Below are 21,554 nucleotides of genomic sequence, written 5' to 3' on the forward strand. Positions count from 1 at the left end.
AAAGCAACACCATAATGCCTGTGACCAGCAGACCTTGATTCTACCTTTCTATGATAAGCAAAACAAAGACAAATATCTCAAAGCATTAAAAATGTTTGGCAAATTGGAGGATAAAATCATAGATTATATGCATGTTGATTGTTTAGAATCATCTAAAAATATTACTACTAAGTAACAAGCACTTGACTATTCGTATTTCAGTATTAGTTGGAATCGAATATAAATTCTTAAGTATTCATGCTACTATGTTTTAGATCAATTTTATTCAGGTCCAATTCATTTGAATGTGAAACATCGACTAAGAAATTCTTGACCTTGCAAGCATGACCCATGGTTTTAGTTTTGAGTTAAGATTCTGAAATTCCATTCCCCAGAATCCAACTTTAAATTATCCCCTCACAGCAGAATCCTTTTTCCCCACTGGGAATATCATTCTGTGGTCATTTCTATCTTTTTCAATTTTCAGCCAATCATTGACTAAATGATTGATTCTAAATGCTCTTATCTTCCTTTTTTTGTGAGTTTCATCTTGTTTTTCGAAGTAAAATTAAGTTAAACCTCAAAAGGAAATGAAAGTACAAGAGCACATGTTCTCTTCCTTAAAGTGGAGAATATATCATGCAAATAACACAAAGGAAACAGTAGAGGATAATTACAGGAAGAAAATAGAATTGGATGGTAAAAAGCAAAGGAGAGTACCCTCTCAACTGTATGTCTAGAGAGAGAAACAGAAGTTATGGCTTTATGGCAACACCAAGGATAACTTAAGTACTTTTGTTTGACATTCTAGAATAGGCTTTGGGTTCTTCAGAGTAGTGGCGGAGCCACATTGACCCAATGGTAGTTAAAGTTGAATTCTTTTTGCAAGAAATTACCCTATCGTAGGTGAATTATATTTTTGATGTATGTATATTGATTTTTAATCTCATTAACACAGGGAAAGCTCCTAGTGTAGTCGAAACTTACAAATGAGGTTCAGAAAATGCTTTAGGTCACGCGTTTGATTCCCCAATGTGACATTTTAGCATTTTTTGAATCATGTCTCCGCCCCTGCTTCAAAATGACACGAAATGAGAGTTATCACATGGTTGTAGCAATCATGGTTTGATATGGAAACACGAAACAACTTATACATCTAGCATATCATCAATCATGTCCATTGTTATCACAACAGTTTGGCTGGATGGATAACATCACAGATAATTTTTTTGAAGGGTTAGAATGTGGTTTTGTTTATATTGAGAGGAGAAAAGCCTCCCATTTTGCTGTCCTCTCTGTTCATCCTTTCCCTCTGAAAAACTGAGGTTGTCCCTTGTTCTGAACAAAAGAGGTAGTCCCTTAAAAAATGAAGAAAGAGTACTTAACGGAAGAATTCTTCAACAAAAGTTCCAATATGTATATATAGATAGAAGCACACAAAAGAAAAAGAAAGTTTAGATGATTTTTTCCATCCTGTGCTGATAAGAGGTAGCAGGTATAAGTTCCAATATAGCAATATTATTGAGTACCACCTTTATTGTGCAAAATTAAGTATTTATGTCCATGATGAGAACATCAAGTACCCGAGAATTCTTACATTGATCAATGATGAGAAGCAAACCATGAGCATCACAGAAGTTATTTATTATCATAGCCAGCAGCCACCATGCCAGCAAAATAGTTGAGATTCTTTTTGCCACTTTAAGTGAAGGTTGTGATAGATTCCTTTAAACTGCATACAAAATGCATTCCTCCAAACTCCATAAAATATTCAATCATATCAGAATCAACTGATTCTTTTTTGTTTCTGCTAAAGTTCAACTGAAAACAAATATGCATATCATTTTCAAAGATTAGGATTTTTCACCTATTTTCTATCAAATTTTACCTAATTAAACGTAAATGACATTAGTCTAACCAATAATAAGTTCAATCATTATCCCCTTTCTCCACCGAACATTTCTTAATTATGCAATAATCTGACTTCGCTTAACAGCTGTAGATTTTAACTTGTATTGTCAATAGCCATGAGTAGACCTAGGCTCCATTGCGTAGCATGCGAATTTATTCTGCATTGGCTGTTCATCAGTTGATAATATTTCTTCTTACTGTAATAGGCGGTATATTAATATCCAGGATTTAATCCATTAGCCAGAACATGATCTGAAGGGTGTGGCATGCTTTTCAACTAATATACCGTAGCCATTAAATGAAATAGGACTGATCCAAGATAATGTGCAAAGTATAAGTGATCTCGAGGATCGATTCCTTGATGGAAAAAGAACAGTAACAAGATTCTCTTTGAAAAATTATCCAATGTAATCATCTATATCTATACAGTAGATTGAAATGCTGCCAAGCTCAATTTACATCAAACAAACTCATTGTATTAGTTCCTAATATATCCATATCAGCAAACATGATAAGACAGATATACACTTATTAACACAAAGTAAATGAGGCAGTGGTGCAAAATAGGCCAAGCATTTCAAAAGCAGCTTAGTATGAGTTTCCTAATATTCCCTAGAAAAACTTGACAGACAAAAGAGAAGGCCACAAAGAGTTTCACAAAATCAGGATGTTTTGTTTTTAGAAGAAAATTAGTCATTCAGCAACCGAGGAGAGTAATTGAGATTCTCAAGCTTGTCCAAGAAAATAGAACTAGGATTGGGCACGTTTTAACCCATAAAAGAATGTAAAAGTTATCTTGTAAGGCCAGGATATTTAGATTCATCCAGGGTACCTCCAAAACCAATAACGACTTAAGTCAAGTGAAAGGTAAATTGGGATCTTCCAGTTGCGAGTTGTCATGTTTTCCATCAAACAAGTATGGAAGTACAACCTTTATATTTCCTCTCTTTGAAAGGGGTCCCAATGCTTTGGAGAGGCCATTTCATGCCAATAAAAGAATAGAAAACTTTTAGCTGGGGGTCCTCTTCTCCCTATTTATAGCTATCCAGGCAGAATAAGTACCAAGTTTACTGAAGGAGACAGCAAGAAAGTATTCTTCATTCGATTCCTAGCCTTCAGACAAAGCGAAGAAGCATCCCTCCACTATTTCTTTTTTATTTTATTTCTTCTTCTCTTTTCAATATTCACAAATTTTATCATAGCATAGAATGATAAGAATGCTCAAGATATTCAGGAAAGGAATTGAATAGCATGACATGGCTTGACAGACAAATAAGATGAGAAGTATTAGTAGCAGAGGATTTGATATAGCACGAGGTTTAGAAAATCCAAGACGTTAAATTATCTCTTTTTGCCAAGACAAGCTATAGTCAATGTTACATGATAAAATATGCATCCTCAACTAATTGCATGTACCATGTCCACAACTAAACAAACTGAAACTAAAGAAAACAATGTATCGTTTCTTCTTGTTTGGGTGTTCAATAGGAGAAGCATCTTAACCATTTTCCTACCTTTTTGCCTTTTCTTTCTTGCATGTATCTGATTCCCAGTACTAGATGCTCCAGTCAACAGAATCTTCCATTTGAAAAGGAAGATGGTTTTGTAGGTTTTGAAGACATCATAGATAGTGGATTCCTCCAATCTCCATCAGGGAAAAAATATTCCACTATTATTCTTTAAAAAATATTCCACTATTAGTTCTTGGAATGTGGTTCCAAAACTTTGCCAGATAAAGAATATGTGTGCATGGGAAAAAGTCTTTGGTGGATCAATTCTTGTACCTATTGTAAGGTGTGTAAGTGTTTCAGGAACTTATAATGCAGAGGAATATATGTAATTCATAGTGCCTTTCCCTTAGATTAGAAAGAGAACATGCATTCAGGACCCACAACTGTGTAAAATTGGAAGGACAAGATTTTTTTTTTTTTTTTTTTCCCTAAGCCGATATGAAAATTTAATTGGTGTAGAGTTAGAGACAAATTCAGGATTTAAAGTCAATAAGTTCAGAACGATTATATGCATATATTATAAATATTCTTTTTCCTATATATACATGGTTCGAGCTGAAAACATTTGGCTATGCCTCATGGACCCCCTTGTCTCTTTTCATTTTCTTATTAGAGCTTCTTGGGTTGGGTCTTTTTTATGAATTTAGTCAAAGAGAAAACAAGGAGCTATATAGAACTGTAGCAGACAACTTTATTTAATCAAATGGAAAACAATGTTATATACTGTGAAGAATAGTAAAGAATCATTATTTGCAATTCAAGAGTAAGACAAGACTGGAGTCACTGAACCTGAAGCGACATCAGATTCCTTTCAGGTACGTGATAAATACTTTCAGTCACCCATCAGGCCTATAAATCTTACCATAAGACTTATTCGCTGATAACCAAATATTCAATTCCAAGGCCAGAAAATGTACCATCATCACCACCAACCTGCTAACATGCACCCTTCTACAAGAATGTCTTTCCCTGAAAGGCATCTGTTCCTGCAAGGCGGGAATACTAATGGAGACTCGGGGCTTGTTCTTTCGACCGATGCAAAGCCAAGATTGAAATGGACACCGGACCTCCATGAGAGGTTTATAGAAGCAGTCAACCAACTAGGTGGAGCCGACAGTAAGTGCACACAAATATGTTAATTTGGATAAGCACCAAATGTATGTTATTTCTCATCGAGATAATTATATTCATTTTTCTTCTATTGCAGAAGCCACACCAAAATCAGTTTTGAAACTTATGGGGATCCAGGGACTAACCTTGTACCACTTAAAGAGCCATCTTCAGGTTAGTTTTTACTCACTCCATGGTTTACAAATATACAAGTCAAAATAATTAAAGAGCAAAGCTGACATTCAGGTACTTTGAGTTGCAATTGAAAATCTAATCTTCTATTTTGGCTGGCAGAAATACAGACTAAGTAAGAACCATCATGGACAAGCAAATACTAGCGGAGCCAATAAAGCTGGTAAGCAATCCAATATTATTCAAAATTATACAAATCTAAGAAGCTCCTTCCACAGAGAGAGAACATTCATAAATTTATTGTTTATAAATAATTTTAGCAGCAAGTATGGAGAAAATATGTGAGAGCACTGGAAGCCCTATGAGCAATCCAAGCATTGGACCCCAACAAAACAAGTAAGAACTAACAAATTGAATGGCAAATTCATCCTACTTCATGTCTGAACCGTACCTTACACCATAGCGAACCGTTTTTTTTCTCCAGCAACTTACCAATAAGCGAAGCAATACAAATGCAAATTGAAGTTCAAAGAAGGCTTCATGAGCAGCTTGAGGTGAGAAACTGTAACAAAATTTAACTTACATAAGAGTCAGTTTCAAATTTTTTTTAACTTACATAAGAGATGCTAGAACCATAAATGCCAATGTAAAAGATGAGATCTCCTGTGTCATAATCTGAAGAAAAGCCAGAAGCAATACATTATGGTAATTGCACAAGGCATTTTCATTTTTGGGAAAGAAGAGTTCACAGGTTAATTGATAACGAAATGATAGGTTGATCACGTAGTTTAAATAGTCTTAGTCTTAGATAGTGCTTTTGTTATAAGAATTAACAATTTAACAATGTGACCCCTCCATAAGGTTTTCTTCTAGCCAAACTTTACTAGTACCGGTAAATTTTCCTTACCAGTTTCCAATGAGGCCTAATTGAACTCCAAATGATATACTAATAGTCCTGGTCCCAGATAGTACTTCTGTTTTAAGACAATGTTAAATTATGACTTAGGTATTCTTTGAGCCAAAACTTTACAAGTCGATGAAATTTTTGTCTTGCTGTCTTCTAAATTAGGCCTAATTGAACTGATTAGGTGCAACGCCATTTACAGCTAAGGATAGAGGCTCAAGGGAAATATTTGCAGGCTGTGCTCGAGAAAGCACAAGAAACACTTGGAACACAAAACTTGGGAACAATTGGATTAGAGGCAGCTAAAGTTCAACTGTCTGATTTGGTATCCAAAGTATCCAACCAATGCCTGAATTCTACTTTTTCAGAGATACAAGAACTTTCAGGATTTCACACACCACAAACGCAAGCAACCCAACGGTTAGCAGATTGCTCATTGGATAGCTCGTTAACCTCCTCTGAAGGCCCCTTGAGGGACCTGCAGGACATGCATAATAACCAGATTGGGTTGAGGACTTTAAACTTTGGACCATGTACGGACGCTATTGAAAATCAAACCAGGTTACAGCAGACTGAACTAAGATGGCGTGACGACATCAAGGAGAACAGAAAATCGTTTCCCAAAGTGGATGAGGATACAAAGAAAGAATTTGCCAAAGAGACAAACTGGAGCAACTTATCAATGAATGTTGGAATTCAAGGAGGAAATCGGAATGTTAACAGTAGCTACGTTGATGCAGACATGAAACTTTTTCACCAAGCTGCTGACAGAAGTGATTCAATGAAACCGGAGAAGCAGATGTCATCACAAGAGTATAAGCTGACTTATTTTACTCCAAAGCTGGACCTAAATACGGATGACCAAACTGATGCTGCTTCTAGTTGTAAGCAACTTGACTTAAATGGTTTCAGTTGGAACTGAGAGATTCATCTCCACACAGAAGGCAAAGCATGAGTAATTTTATGTTCTCAAACAGAGGCCTGCATGTGTGAAACTAAGCTGATGCTCCTTTTAGAAGGAACAAAAATAACGTGTAGCAATTAGAATTCAAGATATTATATATATGATACTGTAACACCATTGGATCTACGGGGATCTCATTTTCTGCTCTAATATCTAACCTTTTTGGGTTGCATAGTTTCTAGCAGTACAAATATGCTTAACCTTTAGCAGCTGAATGTTCCATATATCTAAAATCTTGCAGTAAAATGTCCATGAAAGGTCATATGCAGAAAGTCTAACCAAATATATCATGTGCTAAGCACTTCCTCAATTTGCTACTCCAGAAATATCGCGAATACTTCAGATCGAAGAAAGTCATTTGTTTCATAGATCATTATCACATCTGAAGTCACTTTTAGTAAAAACCAAGTGCTTAATTCTACAAACCAACATAAGTTCTTTGAAATATGTCTACAGATATGGATAAACATCTGTCGGACAAAATGCAATCCCAGAGGATGAACAAAGCTGTGCAAATTTAAGAAAATCTAGACTTTTTTTTCTCAATTCAGAGTTCTTCAAAAAAGATAAGAGAAAAAGGAAAAGATAAGAGAAAAAGGAAAAGAAAAGAAGTGATTTCTTTTAGTCAGTTGGCAATGATTAGATTCCTTCACATCTAATACAGAATGTTTTGTAACCAATCAGCAATTAATTAAGACCAAATTTACAGCAGATTTTCTCAATTATCATCCTAACAACCAATGTTAAACTACTATACAAGTGATATGGATAAGATAACCACTTCGGCCTATGAAAATTCATAAAAGTTCAAAAAGGAGAATTTGTAATTCACTATAAGTTTACTTTTTATAGCTAATGTCAGTGTCCAATTTCCATCTTATTCTTTTAACTTCCAAATTGTCCTTAAACATACAGTTTGTTAGGTCGGCTTATTTTGAAGAGTGTTTTTTGTCGGAAGTGCTTTTTTTGTTGGAAAGTAGCATTTGTGTTTGTCTAATCAATTTAAAAAGCATCTTTATTAATATTTGCAGTAATAATTTGTTGGCCAAGGTTCCAAAAGTACTCCTGAGAAAAACCTAATCTTTTTCTTATCTTCTACAAAACAGCTTCTGCTACTACTCAAAAACACTTATTTTTCTCCAAAAAGCTTGGCCAAATGCCTGAGTAACGCCGCAATTTTCTAAAATAAGCACTTTTTGATTTTTTTTTTTTTTAAAGCACTTTTGGCTTCCTAGAAACCTGGCCATATAGGTTAATAGTGTATTAACAAACTTAATTCTGTCATTTCATCAAAAAACCCATAAGCACATGACAACAATTGTGTTCAAGCCAAAACACATATACACATATCTCTCCATTATGAAAGAAGAATCAGAATACATGGGCAAAATGATACTCCAATAGAAACTGAAAGCGACACGTATTATAACATCCTTAATCTACAAAGGAGAAAAATATCCTCTCTTTTTTTTTTGTTTTGTTTTTTGTTTTTGTTTTTGTTTTTGTTTGTTTAATTGATACTCGAGCGAATAGGAAATAAAAGGTCTAAGGGACAAATTCATTGATACATATGTGCTTCAATGAAATTGATAAGGTATCGAATTTCTCTGTGTGCATGCATGCATACCTTATAAAGAAAAATGAGAGAAATGCCCATTATTCACCATTTTCAAAAGCTTTAGCCACATGATTTCCTGTTTATACTGATCTTTCACTTTCATTGAAATTCGATTTGAAGTTTTGTCAATTGGAAGAAACGGGCCTAGCTTCAACTTTATATGTTTCATTTTTTGATCAAGCTAACTATTTGGTGTTGTTAGTTACTTTATTTATTGTGACAATAAAGTCGCAAAGTAATTTTTTATCACATAAAAATAATTTTAACATATTCTCCATTGTAGCAGTAAAATTGCATTGATGGATAAATTTTTGTTGGGAAGAAACAAGCAATAACCAAATTGCACGATGAGGTAACAGCGGAAGAAATATTCAAGTCAAAACTTCCCAAACTATTTGAACCAAGAGAAGACAATAAACACTAGCACAAATGGAAATCCGGGCAGCAGCTATACCAACAATAAAATAGCAAAGTAAGCATAAATAAATTGAATGGAAGAGACTTCAAATTTATGTGGTAAAATCCCTTCAAGGTGAAGAGGAAACATCCACGGGACCTTCGGCCCACAAAAGCTCCACTATAATCAACAAGAGTTACAACTATGTTCTCCAAATGGCTACAACAACAAAGCTAAGCACGGAGCAACAATACATAAAAGATAGCACCAAAACTAGTGAAGAAAGGAGAGAAATCACCCCAAAAACGAGCTCTTCGTTCGTACTCGAAAGCGGAGCTACGGACCACAAAATCCGATCTCCACCATTGAAATCGAAGAACCGGATGTTGAGAACCCCGATTAAAATTTTAGCACGATCCAACGGTTAACGAATCGAGAAACGCAATTTAAAGCGAATTTCTTTGTACAGAAAATTTACGGACGAAAAATCTCTTTCTCTCTCACGTTTTTCTCTTTATATGGCTACTATGAATTCACTCTTGTGTTGTGAAAATAAGACCTAAATTGATCCTATATATAGAGGAAATTTTGAGCAAAATTGGCCTGGTCCAAATTGGATTGAGTTTTATTAATCCAATTCCACATAGGAAGGGAAAACCCAAAAATCTAACAATTTTGTCCTCCTAATACTAAAGTTAGTGACTTAACGGTTATAGTAGATAAAGTGGGATCTATATACAAATAGGCTGTCCGATTTATTGTTTACCTTTTCTAGCATATATACTTATATTATACACTGATTATATATGTTTATACACATATTATGTACTCATAAATTATATACTCCATATGATAAATATACCAGCTATTTTAATTTAAGCAATTAAGTGAAGGCTATTTTATGTTTTAATTAGCGTGACTTCACCTCATTGATCATACGTAAGAGTTAACATCGATTTGAATCTTATATTCTACTAACGTAACTACCTAATATAACCACTAGATCAAGAGTCAAGACACAGTTGTAACTTGTAAGCGGGGATGACAAAATTGGCAAAGACAGGGCAGCTAGACGTTGGCCTATCCCAAGACTCTCTCTATTTATGAATTTGGGCCGCATAGAGGCCCAAAAATACTAGACAAATGAAGTAGCATTTTTAGCATTTTTTGCGGGGCAAAAAACATATATGTACATGTTAAGGGGGTATATTTACAGAACGTGATGATATTTTTCAGTTTACAAAATATATCAATAGACTTGTTACAAAATCTATACAAATTAGGTAAATTAAAAAAACGCAAATAAAACACAATAAATAAGGTAAGGAAATTGTTTTACTTATTTTATCCACTTTTCTCTCTCCATTCAAAATTTAGAGGTATAGTTCCCTGATTTTCTCCAACGTTTGCTTGCTTATTTCATCCACTTTTCTCTTCCCATTCAAAATTAAGAGATATTGTTACCTAACTTTCTCCAACTTTTGCTCAAAAAGTCCATTATAATCAGTAATTTTTATGTACAAAGTTTATACACCAAAAAACATATATGTATAATTTTCGTATGCAATACGTATAATTGTATAGATTCTTATAATTTTTATATATGAAATATGTATAAAAATTATATGAGTATTTTGATTATTATAAAGTACATATAAATTGAATAAAATCTAATCAAAGTATGTATAAATTTTGAAAAATATGTATAATAAACTAGTAATTGATACAAACCAGATTCCATACAAAGTTAATACACCAGAAAATAAATATCTATTAATTTTTGTATGCAATATGTATAAATGTATAAATTCGTTATAATTTCTACATATGAAATATGTATAAAAGTTGTATGATAAAGTACATATAAATTGTATAAAATCTGATCAAAGTATGTATAGATTATGAAAAAGTATATATATATAATAAGTTTTCTGATTGATACAAACCAAATTCCATCCACATATCAGTTCAAAATACTTTTAAGACTAATTGATATCGAATTTGTTCGCATTTCATAGACATTGTGCCGCATATATCTAAAAAATGACAATAGCAAACTCCATACACATTTCATAGATATATTAGTTTTCAACATTTTCTAAAACTACAATTTATATAATTTATACAGATTTTCAAAACACACAATGATCATAGATATCTCAAAACGGTACAAATCAATTTTTATATACAATTAATACACAAGTTAGTAATCAAAAATACTTAGTAATATTGGTTTGAAAAGTTATACTGGGAGAGAAGATGGACTTTAGGTATGAAAATGGTGTCTATCATAGAGGGGGAGAGAGAGAGAGAGAGAAATATTTTTAAAAAGAAGAAGAATAAGTTGAATGGTAACTATCCTAGAATTAAGTACACATTTAAAATCAGATTTTCTTCCTTAAAAAAAAAAATAATCTAAAATCGTGGGTATCCCATTAAGCCCAAATCTGGTATGCTTTGTAATTTTGTTGGTATGTTTTGTAAATAAGGAAAAGTATCCTTATGTTTTGTAATATAAAGTCTTAAATAGGTATTATTAGGTCATTTTCCCTTTTTTGCGCGGATTGTGCTTCAAAGGCACTGGTCTTTAATTTCCCCCTCTCAAATTATTGGTCTTTAAATTTTGCTCCTCGCTTAAAAAAGTGACCAAAAATATCCTGAGATTTCGGGTTCAAACCCCCGCTCAGTCAAAAATTAAAAAAAAATCACAAGGCAGAATTTGCCTATAAACTTTACCTTAAGATAGAGTTTGCCAGATGCCTGAAGGCAGGCAGAGTTTCATGCAAACTCTGCCTTAAGTTAGAGTTTGCTACCTTAAGTAAAACTCAGCCTTATAAGGTCAAACTCTAACTTGCGAATCCAAATTCTGCCTTGAGATTTTTTTTTAAATTTTTTTGATCGAGCGAGAGTTCGAACACAAAACCAAGGATTTTAAGGCGAAGGGAAAAAATTAAAGACCACCCCCGAATAAGGGAAATCGTGTAAATTGCCCTATCTTTAATCCACATTGATCTTATTCAAGTTTTTGCAAGTATTTCCCTTCAAACACTTTGGTCTTTAATTTTTGTCCCTCATATATTTGGTCTTTAATCTTTGATCCTACTATTTATTTAATGAAAATATCCAGATCTGCTTCGCTTGGCATAATTTCTATAACGTTTTTTATCTTTGAAAACTAAATTTTTGTCCCGCTCGGCATCAAATCTATAGGAATTAAGTCATGCAGCATAAGTCTTGTAGTATTTTTCAGATTATATTGAGTGTTGAAAGTTTTGCCTTGTCCGACATAACTTATATGGATGTTATGCTACATACGCCAAATATAAACGTAAAATTGCGGAGTGAATTCTAAAATTATGCCCTTTTTCAGATTATTTTGAGTGTTGAAAGTTTTGCCTTGTCCGGCATAATTTGTATGGATGTTATGATACATAAGCCAAAGTTAAACGTAAAATATGCCGAGCGAATTCTAAAATTATACATTTTTTCAGATTATGTTGTTGAAAGTTTTGCCTTGTCCAGCATAATTTGTGTGGTGTTATGATACATATGTCGAAGTTAAACTAAAACATGGTGAGTGAAATCTAAATTATGCCGCGCCAAAAATCTTTGAAGGGCAAAAATTAAAGACCATGCACTAATTTAGGGGACAAAAATTAAAGATCACCCTAAATAGGGACATTTGCGCGAATGAGCCGATTTTATTTACCGAGTAATTATATCATTTATGGGGTATTATTCATAATTATTCAGGCGTATATTTATGATAAAATTATAAAATTACACCCTATGTTAATTAGGGTAACAATACTATCAAAATTGACCCACTTTTTTAAATCTTACAAAAAATGATCCACTCGCCAGACGACTCACCGAAAAATCCACTCAGATCTGGTGATGGTGTGCGAGGTGGTATGGTTGGTGTTTTTCGCCGGAGCTCCGGCGTGAGCTCGTTAGTGGTGTTCTGTCGTCGCTCCTCCGTCATTGGTGGCGTGATAACAGGAAAACCCACTCAGATCTGCTGCTATTCCTGTGTTGGCCGTGTTGGAGTTAGTTTTCTGTATAATAGTGTATAAGAGGAGTGTATATACACACCTCTTATACACTATTATACATTTTTATACACCTATATACATAGTGTATCTATCTTGTATAAAAGTGCAATTCTTATTCAAAACCAGTCCAAATCTATGTTTATACCCACTTATACATTATTGTATAGTTGTGTATAAATGTGTATAAGTGCGTATTTTCGTGGATAATATTGTATAATTATATCTTTTAGTGTATATACTTATACATTATACACTTTCATACATACATAATGTACCTGTCTTTTATATATAAGTGTACAACATTGTATAAAAGTGTTTTTGGGCTATATTTTTGCAATATAAGTTTTGAGCTATATTTTTGCAATGTAAGTTACCGAATTGTACATTTCTGAAATTTCCACTATATTTATCGGTTGGTACACATTATAAATTTTGCCCCTTAAAATATTATACTGTAACATTTTTGTACTTTATATATCTTGGTATATAATCCACATTTTATATACCTTACTGCAATATATAACAGCGGTAAGGTATACAAAATCTAACACTGGTTTCTTATAATAGCAAGTTAAACTTCAATATGTGAATAGTCTATATATAACAGTGGTAAGGTATACAAAATCTAACACTGGTTTCTTATAATAGTAAGTTAAACTTCAATATGTGAATAGCTCCGACTAACGCGTTATTTTTCTAAAGGAATGAGATATATAGTTAAAGTACTAGATGAGTCTAAATATCACAATATAAGGTTAAAATAATACTCCAGTATTATGTGTGGGATAAATTCAACGAAATTCAGTTAGAGCTTAATCGTAATACGAAACTTTAATACCAAAGGAAAGAGCCTAATCAAAGAGTTGAAAATTAATTAGTTTGGCAGCAAAATTTGAGATCTTGATGATGATGAAATAGCAGCCAAGTCCAATCGGCGGTGGCCGCCCCGCACAAAGACGACAAGTGTCAGTGTCTACTAACCAACCATGCACTATAGTCCCCACTTCAAATCCCAATAGTTGAAAAGTTCACAAAATATGTTAGATTTTCCAAAGGGTTAAACACACATTAGAAAAATGAAAAAAACTCAAAAACAGGTCTCCTTTTTAAACATGGGGTGGCAAAAGCAGTGAAAGATAGTGACCTTTTGGCTTGGAAATGATTATGAGGGAATATTTGTCTGATATTATGGATTTCGTTTTCATTTGGAGTGTTCTTGAAACTTGATAGGTAACTCTACATTAATTCCCTGTACTTGGACAACATTATTGTAATATATCCAATGTGGAAAAAAACGTGTTTCTTTTTTCTTTTTCTTGATGAGTGGGGGCATGAGAGGCTGAGATTACATGATCCTAAGAAATTATATTGAGCATGCACTAGTGCAGTTTTAAATGTGTGAGCATCATGCATGTAAACAGACGATAAAAGCAAGATATAGTGTCCTATGATATGAGCATGAGCATCATTCGAAACCAGGAAACAACATTATCGGAAATATATGTTTGAAGTTTCAAATAAATAGTCTGCCTTATTAATACGTTGTTCCTACACACACACACACACACTCAGAAGCTGATCTATAACACAACCAATGAGTTTACACGAAATCAGTAATTTTTTCCAGACTCTTATATGTATTAAGAAATCAAATAAGAGCCTGTTTGGATGGACTTATTTATGGCTTATTTTGTTATTTTGGCTTAAAAATAAGTGTTTAAAAGCATTTTTTTAAATCTTACCCAAATACTATAAAAGTGCTTAAAAGTTATTCTTGCCTAAAAACACTAAAATAAGCCGATCCAAACGGGCTCTAAATATCTATAAATATTAGATTATGAATCCATAAGTTTTAAATTCTGGATCTATCGGAGAACAACAAAATGTAGTTTTTAACTTTTTATATTTTTGGGGCATAGAATTATGATCATAAGCAAGAGTTCCTTCTTCTTTAGGAAAATAAGATGAAAGCATGCATCTTCACACTATTAACAATCTTTCTTTCCGTAGGATTAGTTGATGAGAATGTTCTCGGGTACAAGGAGATTTTTAGTTAGGGTACGTTGAACGATGAATATGTGTTCATATATATCTTGGAGCTTCTAAAGTTTAAAATCTCATCTTTAGTGGTTTAGTTTAGAGTATCGCTTAGGGGGCAAGAGGGCCATACATGCCCCTCCAAACTTCAAAAAAGATCATCGTAACCTCTCTTTTAATAATCATATTCATCTAATGTTGCCCCCTAGATTGTTGAAGCATAGGCCCTCTCAAATTAATAATTATTAACTTAATATAAATGGCACTTTTGACAAGAAATGTGAAATCGCACAAGGATTTTAGATCCGGAAGACTGGTCAAATAGTCTAGATCCGAGGGTGGAAAAGAACGAATTTGCTACATATAAATTGATGACGGTTGAGTGCGAACCAAAAAGGAGAAGGCCATATCTGACCTTACACTTGTCCTGCTGAATAATTGTGCCTTGGACCGGTCACCGGTGGTGGAGTTGAATTTTCACTAAAAAAATTTATCATTTACTATATACTACATAAAAAATTAAATTTATATATCTGCGGTAATTTTCATTGGATGAACTACTTTCGCCCCTAGCTGTGCCTCCGTTGGTCACTAACTTTGTAATTTGTTAATTTGTATTCCTCTTATTCTTCTCCTTCTCCCTATTGAAAATATATATAAAGTGGGCTTTTCGTAATATCAGGTACAAAAAAGACAAAAAAGAAAAATAAACATGAATTACATATTCCGAAAGATTTCACTCTAAATATTGTAAAGGAAAAGTATTATAGGAAATTAGAAATGCTATGATAGTTTTGGACGCCCCAACCGACCTCGTTTAGAAAATAGAGTCAGAAAGACATATTGCTGCCAAAAAGAAACAAACAAGGCCAAAAAGAAACAAACAAAGTGCGCTAAAAGAGGAGTCAAACTTAGAGAACCATTATTTCTGGTGCATTTTATTCAAATCACTTAGATCTTGCTTTACAGATCTTATTTTTTTTAATTTTTCATAATCGCAGTGTTGAGCTAACTTAACTTAACGCACCTTAATTAATTTTACGAGTTATTTGCTATTTTCTATCAACACAAGTATCATATAATTTTGTTCACCGAACTTTGAATAAATAAAAATAAATCACCAACTAATATTGGAATTGCTTTAGGGGTCCTATTTTGATCTTTAACTCATCATCTTTCACCGTAAACATAGTGTCTGGTGATAATTTTGCCACAGTAACAGCAGTCAGTTATCTCAAAAGTAAAACCTACAGTATAATTTTTACAACAGAGAAAAGAGTGTACTGCTACTAGTACTAGCAAATATACCAGTTAGTGTTAGTCTACTTTAATTTAGTTAGTTTTCTGATAATCATTTTATCATTTATAACAAGTATTGATATTGATATAGTAACACGTTTATGTTTATAACTTGGTCAAAACAAGAAAATGAGCAGGCCTGCACCTCTCACTTAGTGGATTGTATATCAGAAAGGTATGAACAGAGAAGTTCAGAGGAATCATGATCTTCATCACTACCAATATAGATCATGACCCCTCAATTGCACAACAACAAAAATCAACAAGGTGGGGTCCAAAGTGTTAATATGTTTTCCACTATAATTTAATTTTTATACTTTGAAAAAAAAAAAAAAAGGGCGGGGGCAGCCCGTGGTGCACTAAGTTCACCCCATGCGCGGGGTTCGGGAAAGGGTCGAATCTCAAGGGTCTATTGTATGGAGTCTTACTCTGTATTTCTATACTTTGAAAATCTAAAATAAAAAAAGAGAGAGAGAATTATACTGACGAGTTACCTAAAAGATAACTAAATGTAATTGTCCGTCAAAACTAAAACTATTAGTCACATAAAAAATAAAAGAAAGGACAGTTTATCTGTTACAACTTGTTAAAATACAGTAATACTAAAAATATTTATATCATCAGTACTACATATTCCCTCTACCCCATTTTATGGGCGCCCTATTCCTTTTTAGCTTATTCAAAAAAGATTTGACATAATTTTCATAAATATAAAATAATTCAATTGAAGAACTATTCATTTTACTCTTAATGAGAAGATTTATAGTTAGACAAATGTTTATAACTTGTCTTAGATTACAAGTTTAAAAAAAAATTATTTCTTAAATTCTATGTCCAGTCAAATGATGTCACATAAAATTAGAGCAGACAGTTAAATCATTTGCATTATAATATTGAGAAAATATAGGGGCTTTCTCACACCTTTTTTTCCTTATAAAAGGAACACTAGTGTGTGCTCTAAACAAGCTTTTACTCAAAAAAACTTATACCTAAACTCCTTATAGCAATGCAACACAAATAGTGTTACAATGGGAAATTGCATAGTAATTGTTCAAAATGATAAGAAGAAGGTCCTTGAATATAAAGCTCCAATGAAGGTCCCTGAAGTGTCACCTCTTTTACCAGAGCCACAGACAAAACATGCCAAAAAGAAGGTGCGGTTTTCTGATGAAGTAGTTAAGGAAAGTAGCAAAGGTTGCTCAGAGGTTGTAAGAATTAAGGTTGTTATCACTAAGCAAGAGTTGCAAGATCTTTTAAATGAAGGAGGATTAAGACTTGATGATGGCATGTTTCAGTATCCTCTTCAGAAAGAACAAAGCTCTATCGATGAGATTAATAATAGTAGTTCTTTCACTGATATTGACACTAATGATTGTATAGGATGGAAGCCTGCTCTAGATAGCATACCTGAATTAGACTAGCTTATTAATTAGTCTTCTTCGGATTTTAGTTTCTCATATTGTAAGACTGTAACATAACCATAGTCAGTCAACTATGGTAAGATGCAAAAATCTTGAGAGATACGTAACAAGAAAACAGGTACTTCTGCTATAGTGAAGGACAGGAGTACTACTTTTCTTAGTTCAAGTGAAACTTACAAATTTGGTAGTTAATCTTCTTCAGTATATCAACTCTAATTTCTCCTTTACCTATCGAGTTGCATGAAGGCTATCATCTGAGCAGTGAGAAATTATAATATATTTCTCTTAAGCGCTTTGTTACTTAATTATCTTAACACTGTTAATCTAAAAGACGAAAATGAATTCTTGAAGGGCATGATCGATCACATGAAAATAATTTTTGTGTGTTTTTCGTTTGTCACACGCAACATATATGAGTGAATAATACTCCCGCTGTCTCAATTTATGTGGCACCATTTCCTTTTTAGTCCGTCCCAAAATAAATATCACCTTTTCTTATTAGGCAACTCTTTAATGACACCATCTCTATTTTACCCTTGTCGGGTCCCACTTACTTTTAAAGATGTGTACTTGTTGTGAAGAAAAGTTAACAAAAGTAGGCACTAAAGTAAGGGCAATTTGGTAAACATAACAAAATCTTCCCTTATTTTTTAAACTCCATGCCCGATCAAATGGTGCCACATAAATTGAGACTGAGGGAGTATTTTCTTTGTCACCTTATCACCTGAGGGGATATTAGTTCTACTCGGGAGTAGAACTGGAGAAAGAGTGGCATAAGATGTTAAGTCCCACAACGAGTGGAACCGTCGTGTTTAATCGTCATTGTTGATTTGGAACCCCAAACATATAGTACTTCCGATGTATAAGCTTGGAGAGGATGACGTCAAGTCACCATGCCCCTTATGTTTTGGGCAATACATGAGCTACGAAGACTGGGACACCCCTCAGCGTGAGCTAACCCCAAAAACCTGTCCTCAGTTCGGATTAAGTGGGTAAATTTTTTTTGAGACACATTTAAAGGGAAATTATGTATTACTATTATGTTTAAGGATGGAGCAAAATCATGCGCATGTAACGGGTGCCCTTAGACTATGGGCAAAACAAGGGAAGAAAAAGAAAAAAGGTAACTAAGTGGGTTGGCAGCAGCCATAGGTTAATGGGTAAGAGTGACTTCTTGTTCCTCAATGGTTTATCAATGGCAAAAGTCATAGATAGCCCTCTAAACTTTGCCACATTTTCCACTGGGGTATCTAAACCGAGGGTTGTACCTATTGCGTACCTAAACCAGTCCGAATTTGATCCCATTGGGTACCTTTTTCACAATAATCAGTAAAATTAGGAGAGTGTATTACACTCTCCATGACGTGGCAACTTTGTCAAATGAAAACATGACACGTGGCTGCAGGGTCCATCATAATAATTAAATATAAATTATACAACACCCCCCCCCCCCTATTTTCATCTCCGGCCGCCGCACCACCACCACCCCCCATCTTCATACCTTTCGCCCCCCCCCCCCTTCAACTCCGGTCGCCGTACCCCTCTCCCATTTTCATCTCCTCCCCCCCCCCCCCCCCCCCCCACACCATTTTCATCTTCATCCCGCCACCGCGGCCGCCACCACCACGCCCAACCGCCGTCCCCCCCCCCCCGAGGGAGCCATCCGCCCACCCCACAACAATTATTCCCCTTTTCTTCAATCTTTAAAATTCTTACTAAATATAAGTTAATCAATGAAAGTTGAGAATGCACATTTCATAAAAAAGAGAGTGCTAAGAGTGGTGAGTCTCCATTTTTTCCAGTGAACAAGATGGTGATGGTGATGGTGCTTTTCAGATTTAGAAAAAATAAAGAAAATGGTGATCAAAAGAAACATCTAATTCACAAATTATTTTTATAGAAAGAATCAAAAGAAACAAAAAATAAAAGAACAACAAAAAAATTGAAGAAGAGAAGCAGTGATGGAGAAGACGAAGAGGGGTGAGGGGAGATGACTGACGGGCTGGGCTGTAAAGTTTTTAGTTTTTTTTTTTTTTTTTTTAATTTAAGTCATATTTTAAAAGAGTAAGCTGTCAACCAAAAAAAAAATTATTGTTGAAGAGTACTTCACGCGCTCAAGGAGAGTGCATTTCACTTTTTTTGCCACATCAGCAAAAAGTATTTATGTGGTACAAATTGACTGGTTTAGATACGTGGACAACCTCGGTTTAGGTGCAGAGAAAAAATATGGTAAAGTTTAGGGGCTATCTCTGACTTTTGCCTTTATCAATATATTTAAATTTATGAAAGGCATAAGATAGTTTTCCTGGGATGCGGCGCCAATACGGAATAGTCAGGCATGGCTATAAAAAAAAAAAAGGAGTTTTCAAAATAAATTCTTCAGTGGAATTTTCCCATTTCCTGTTAACTAGATGACTCAGCCTATAGTTAGGTAACTAATAGCATGCATTTTTCCTGCTCTGTTTCTGTTAACTAGACGCCTAGACCACATAGCTTATTGTTAGGTACCTAATATTAATTGGTAAATATGGACATAAGTTAATGGATTAACTGTTACTAGAGCAGCTCTTTCACGGCACCTTATGTAACACCTTGTATCATGATGGAGAGCTCCTAATGATGGTTTCACGACGTCTATTAGGACAAATTAGTTTTATAAAATATTCACTCCCTTGTGCATATTATTCAAGCTTACAACAATAAAAACATGATTTCACTTTCATATGATACGTGCCCACTAATAATAAATTGCATTTTCTAAAGAAAAAATTGGATGTCAGAAGTGAGACGAAATCGACAGCCAATGCAAGGAGTCTCGAGTAAAGATAGAATAACCATGAGAAATATGATACTGGAAAGGAAGTTAGATTACTGTAAACTCTACGTTTGTTTGCTCACATTGTCGGTCTCAAACCATAATAAAGGAGGAGGATTGCAGTAGGTTAATGACCAACCTAAAACTAATCAATCTATGATGAATTATCGCAATATATGGACATAGTATTGGAATGAATAGGTCCACATTTTTTTTCAAATGAATATTGAGAATTCATAAGCCAATACTAACTTGATTGAGACTGATGCCTAATTGTTGTTTCATCGTCATGATGTAGCATGCAACGTAGGAGCTAAAAGGAAAGGAATCTTCAAGCTCAATAAGAAAGTTTATGACGGAGTAGCGGGGCGTACACAGAATAATCCATATCCGAGGGTGCACAAAACATTAAACTACAGCAATTCACATTTCAACCTATGTTGCTCGGTCCCTACAAAAATGTTGCCACACCCGTGTCGGATCTTTAAAAAAATGTGTAGCTTTTGGAGGATCCGACACACAACGTGGCAGTATTTTTGAAGAATCCAAGCAAGATAGATTTCAGCAGTATCTCAAAACAACCATATTATCCAAAATTCAAACATAGAGCAGCTCAGCAAATGAATAATATATATTAGATTATTACCCAAGATATGCCTAATAATATACAGATTCAAATGGAGGATCGAGAAGAATACAAATTAAAAGACTAAAGAGTCTTATTATTTTCAGAGTAGAAGCAATGAGGGACCTGTACATTTTTGTGCATGCACATAAGCTTATGACGAAAAGGTCAAGCGCAATCGCCTGAGATGTATATATACAAGGAGTATATTGATACAATATTTACACACCATATTATGACTTTAACGTATAGTGGTGAAGTTTTGCTTCACTGGTTTCTCTACATCAGTGCACGCATTTATCTGCAATATACTGCACACTGACTAGCTATTCCTGTTTCTTTTCAACTTCCAGGCTAATTTCATTTCGACGTGTGAACGGAAGAGTAAATGGTGGATTGTACTGCAAGCAGAAATATAACAAATACACAACTTGTAGGTTACTTTGGTTACACTAGGCCAAAATCTGTTCTCCAGGAGATATTAGAAGTATTATTGAAATTTGTGACTGCAAATATACCTGTGCAACTTCTATCAAGGCACCATCTTTTACCCAAAACTCTGCATCTCCCTTTAGTGCTGTGCGAAGTCTTGATTCTCGGGCTTTTACTTCTTCATCAGTCACAAAACCTTCCTCGAAACCGAATGAGAGAAGGCTAGTTAAGTTAGGATTTTTGTTTAACCTTAAAATGTAGAACAGTTAAATTTATACACTACTAAAAACAAGCTATTTACCTACGCGGGTTACCGAGGGACAAATTAAATGTCACTATTCCGA

General features: G+C 34.1%; 3 protein-coding genes across 6 annotated transcripts in view; 2 read left to right on the top strand and 1 right to left on the bottom strand.

Moving 5' to 3' along the window:
• Nucleotides 1–4,016: 4,016 nt before the first annotated feature.
• Nucleotides 4,017–6,702, top strand: LOC132049449 (myb-related protein 2-like). Of its 4 annotated transcripts, XM_059440255.1 has the most exons (7): nucleotides 4,017–4,216; nucleotides 4,305–4,517; nucleotides 4,609–4,685; nucleotides 4,806–4,866; nucleotides 4,964–5,039; nucleotides 5,128–5,197; nucleotides 5,732–6,702. In XM_059440255.1, the coding sequence occupies exons 2-7, from the start codon at nucleotides 4,313–4,315 to the stop codon at nucleotides 6,467–6,469; spliced, it is 1,227 nt and encodes a 408-aa protein (XP_059296238.1). In that variant the 5' UTR covers nucleotides 4,017–4,216; nucleotides 4,305–4,312; the 3' UTR covers nucleotides 6,470–6,702. The 4 variants fall into 4 exon arrangements, with proteins under 4 accessions (XP_059296238.1, XP_059296239.1, XP_059296240.1 ...); XM_059440256.1 differs by lacking the exon at nucleotides 4,017–4,216 and having other exon boundaries at nucleotides 4,252–4,517; nucleotides 4,967–5,039; XM_059440257.1 differs by lacking the exon at nucleotides 4,017–4,216 and having other exon boundaries at nucleotides 4,253–4,517; nucleotides 5,750–6,702.
• A 10,243-nt stretch (nucleotides 6,703–16,945) lies between these two features.
• LOC132048630 (uncharacterized) lies at nucleotides 16,946–17,338 on the top strand. The gene has a single exon (XM_059439337.1). It carries the CDS (start codon nucleotides 16,946–16,948, stop codon nucleotides 17,336–17,338), a length of 393 nt encoding a protein of 130 aa, XP_059295320.1.
• A 3,619-nt stretch (nucleotides 17,339–20,957) lies between these two features.
• LOC132049452 (heme-binding-like protein At3g10130, chloroplastic) overlaps nucleotides 20,958–21,554 on the bottom strand; it is a 38,386-nt gene continuing 37,789 nt past the window's right edge. Inside the window, exons 7-8 of the mRNA XM_059440260.1 lie at nucleotides 21,297–21,406; nucleotides 20,958–21,179 (exon numbers count right to left, since the gene is read on the bottom strand). Of these exons, the coding sequence (XP_059296243.1) occupies nucleotides 21,105–21,179; nucleotides 21,297–21,406 (185 nt within the window). The 3' untranslated portion in view covers nucleotides 20,958–21,104. The remainder of the gene's footprint in view (nucleotides 21,180–21,296; nucleotides 21,407–21,554) is intronic.

This window comes from Lycium ferocissimum, chromosome 3 (assembly GCF_029784015.1).
Source record: "Lycium ferocissimum isolate CSIRO_LF1 chromosome 3, AGI_CSIRO_Lferr_CH_V1, whole genome shotgun sequence".
NCBI classification, from domain to species: domain Eukaryota; kingdom Viridiplantae; phylum Streptophyta; class Magnoliopsida; order Solanales; family Solanaceae; genus Lycium; species Lycium ferocissimum.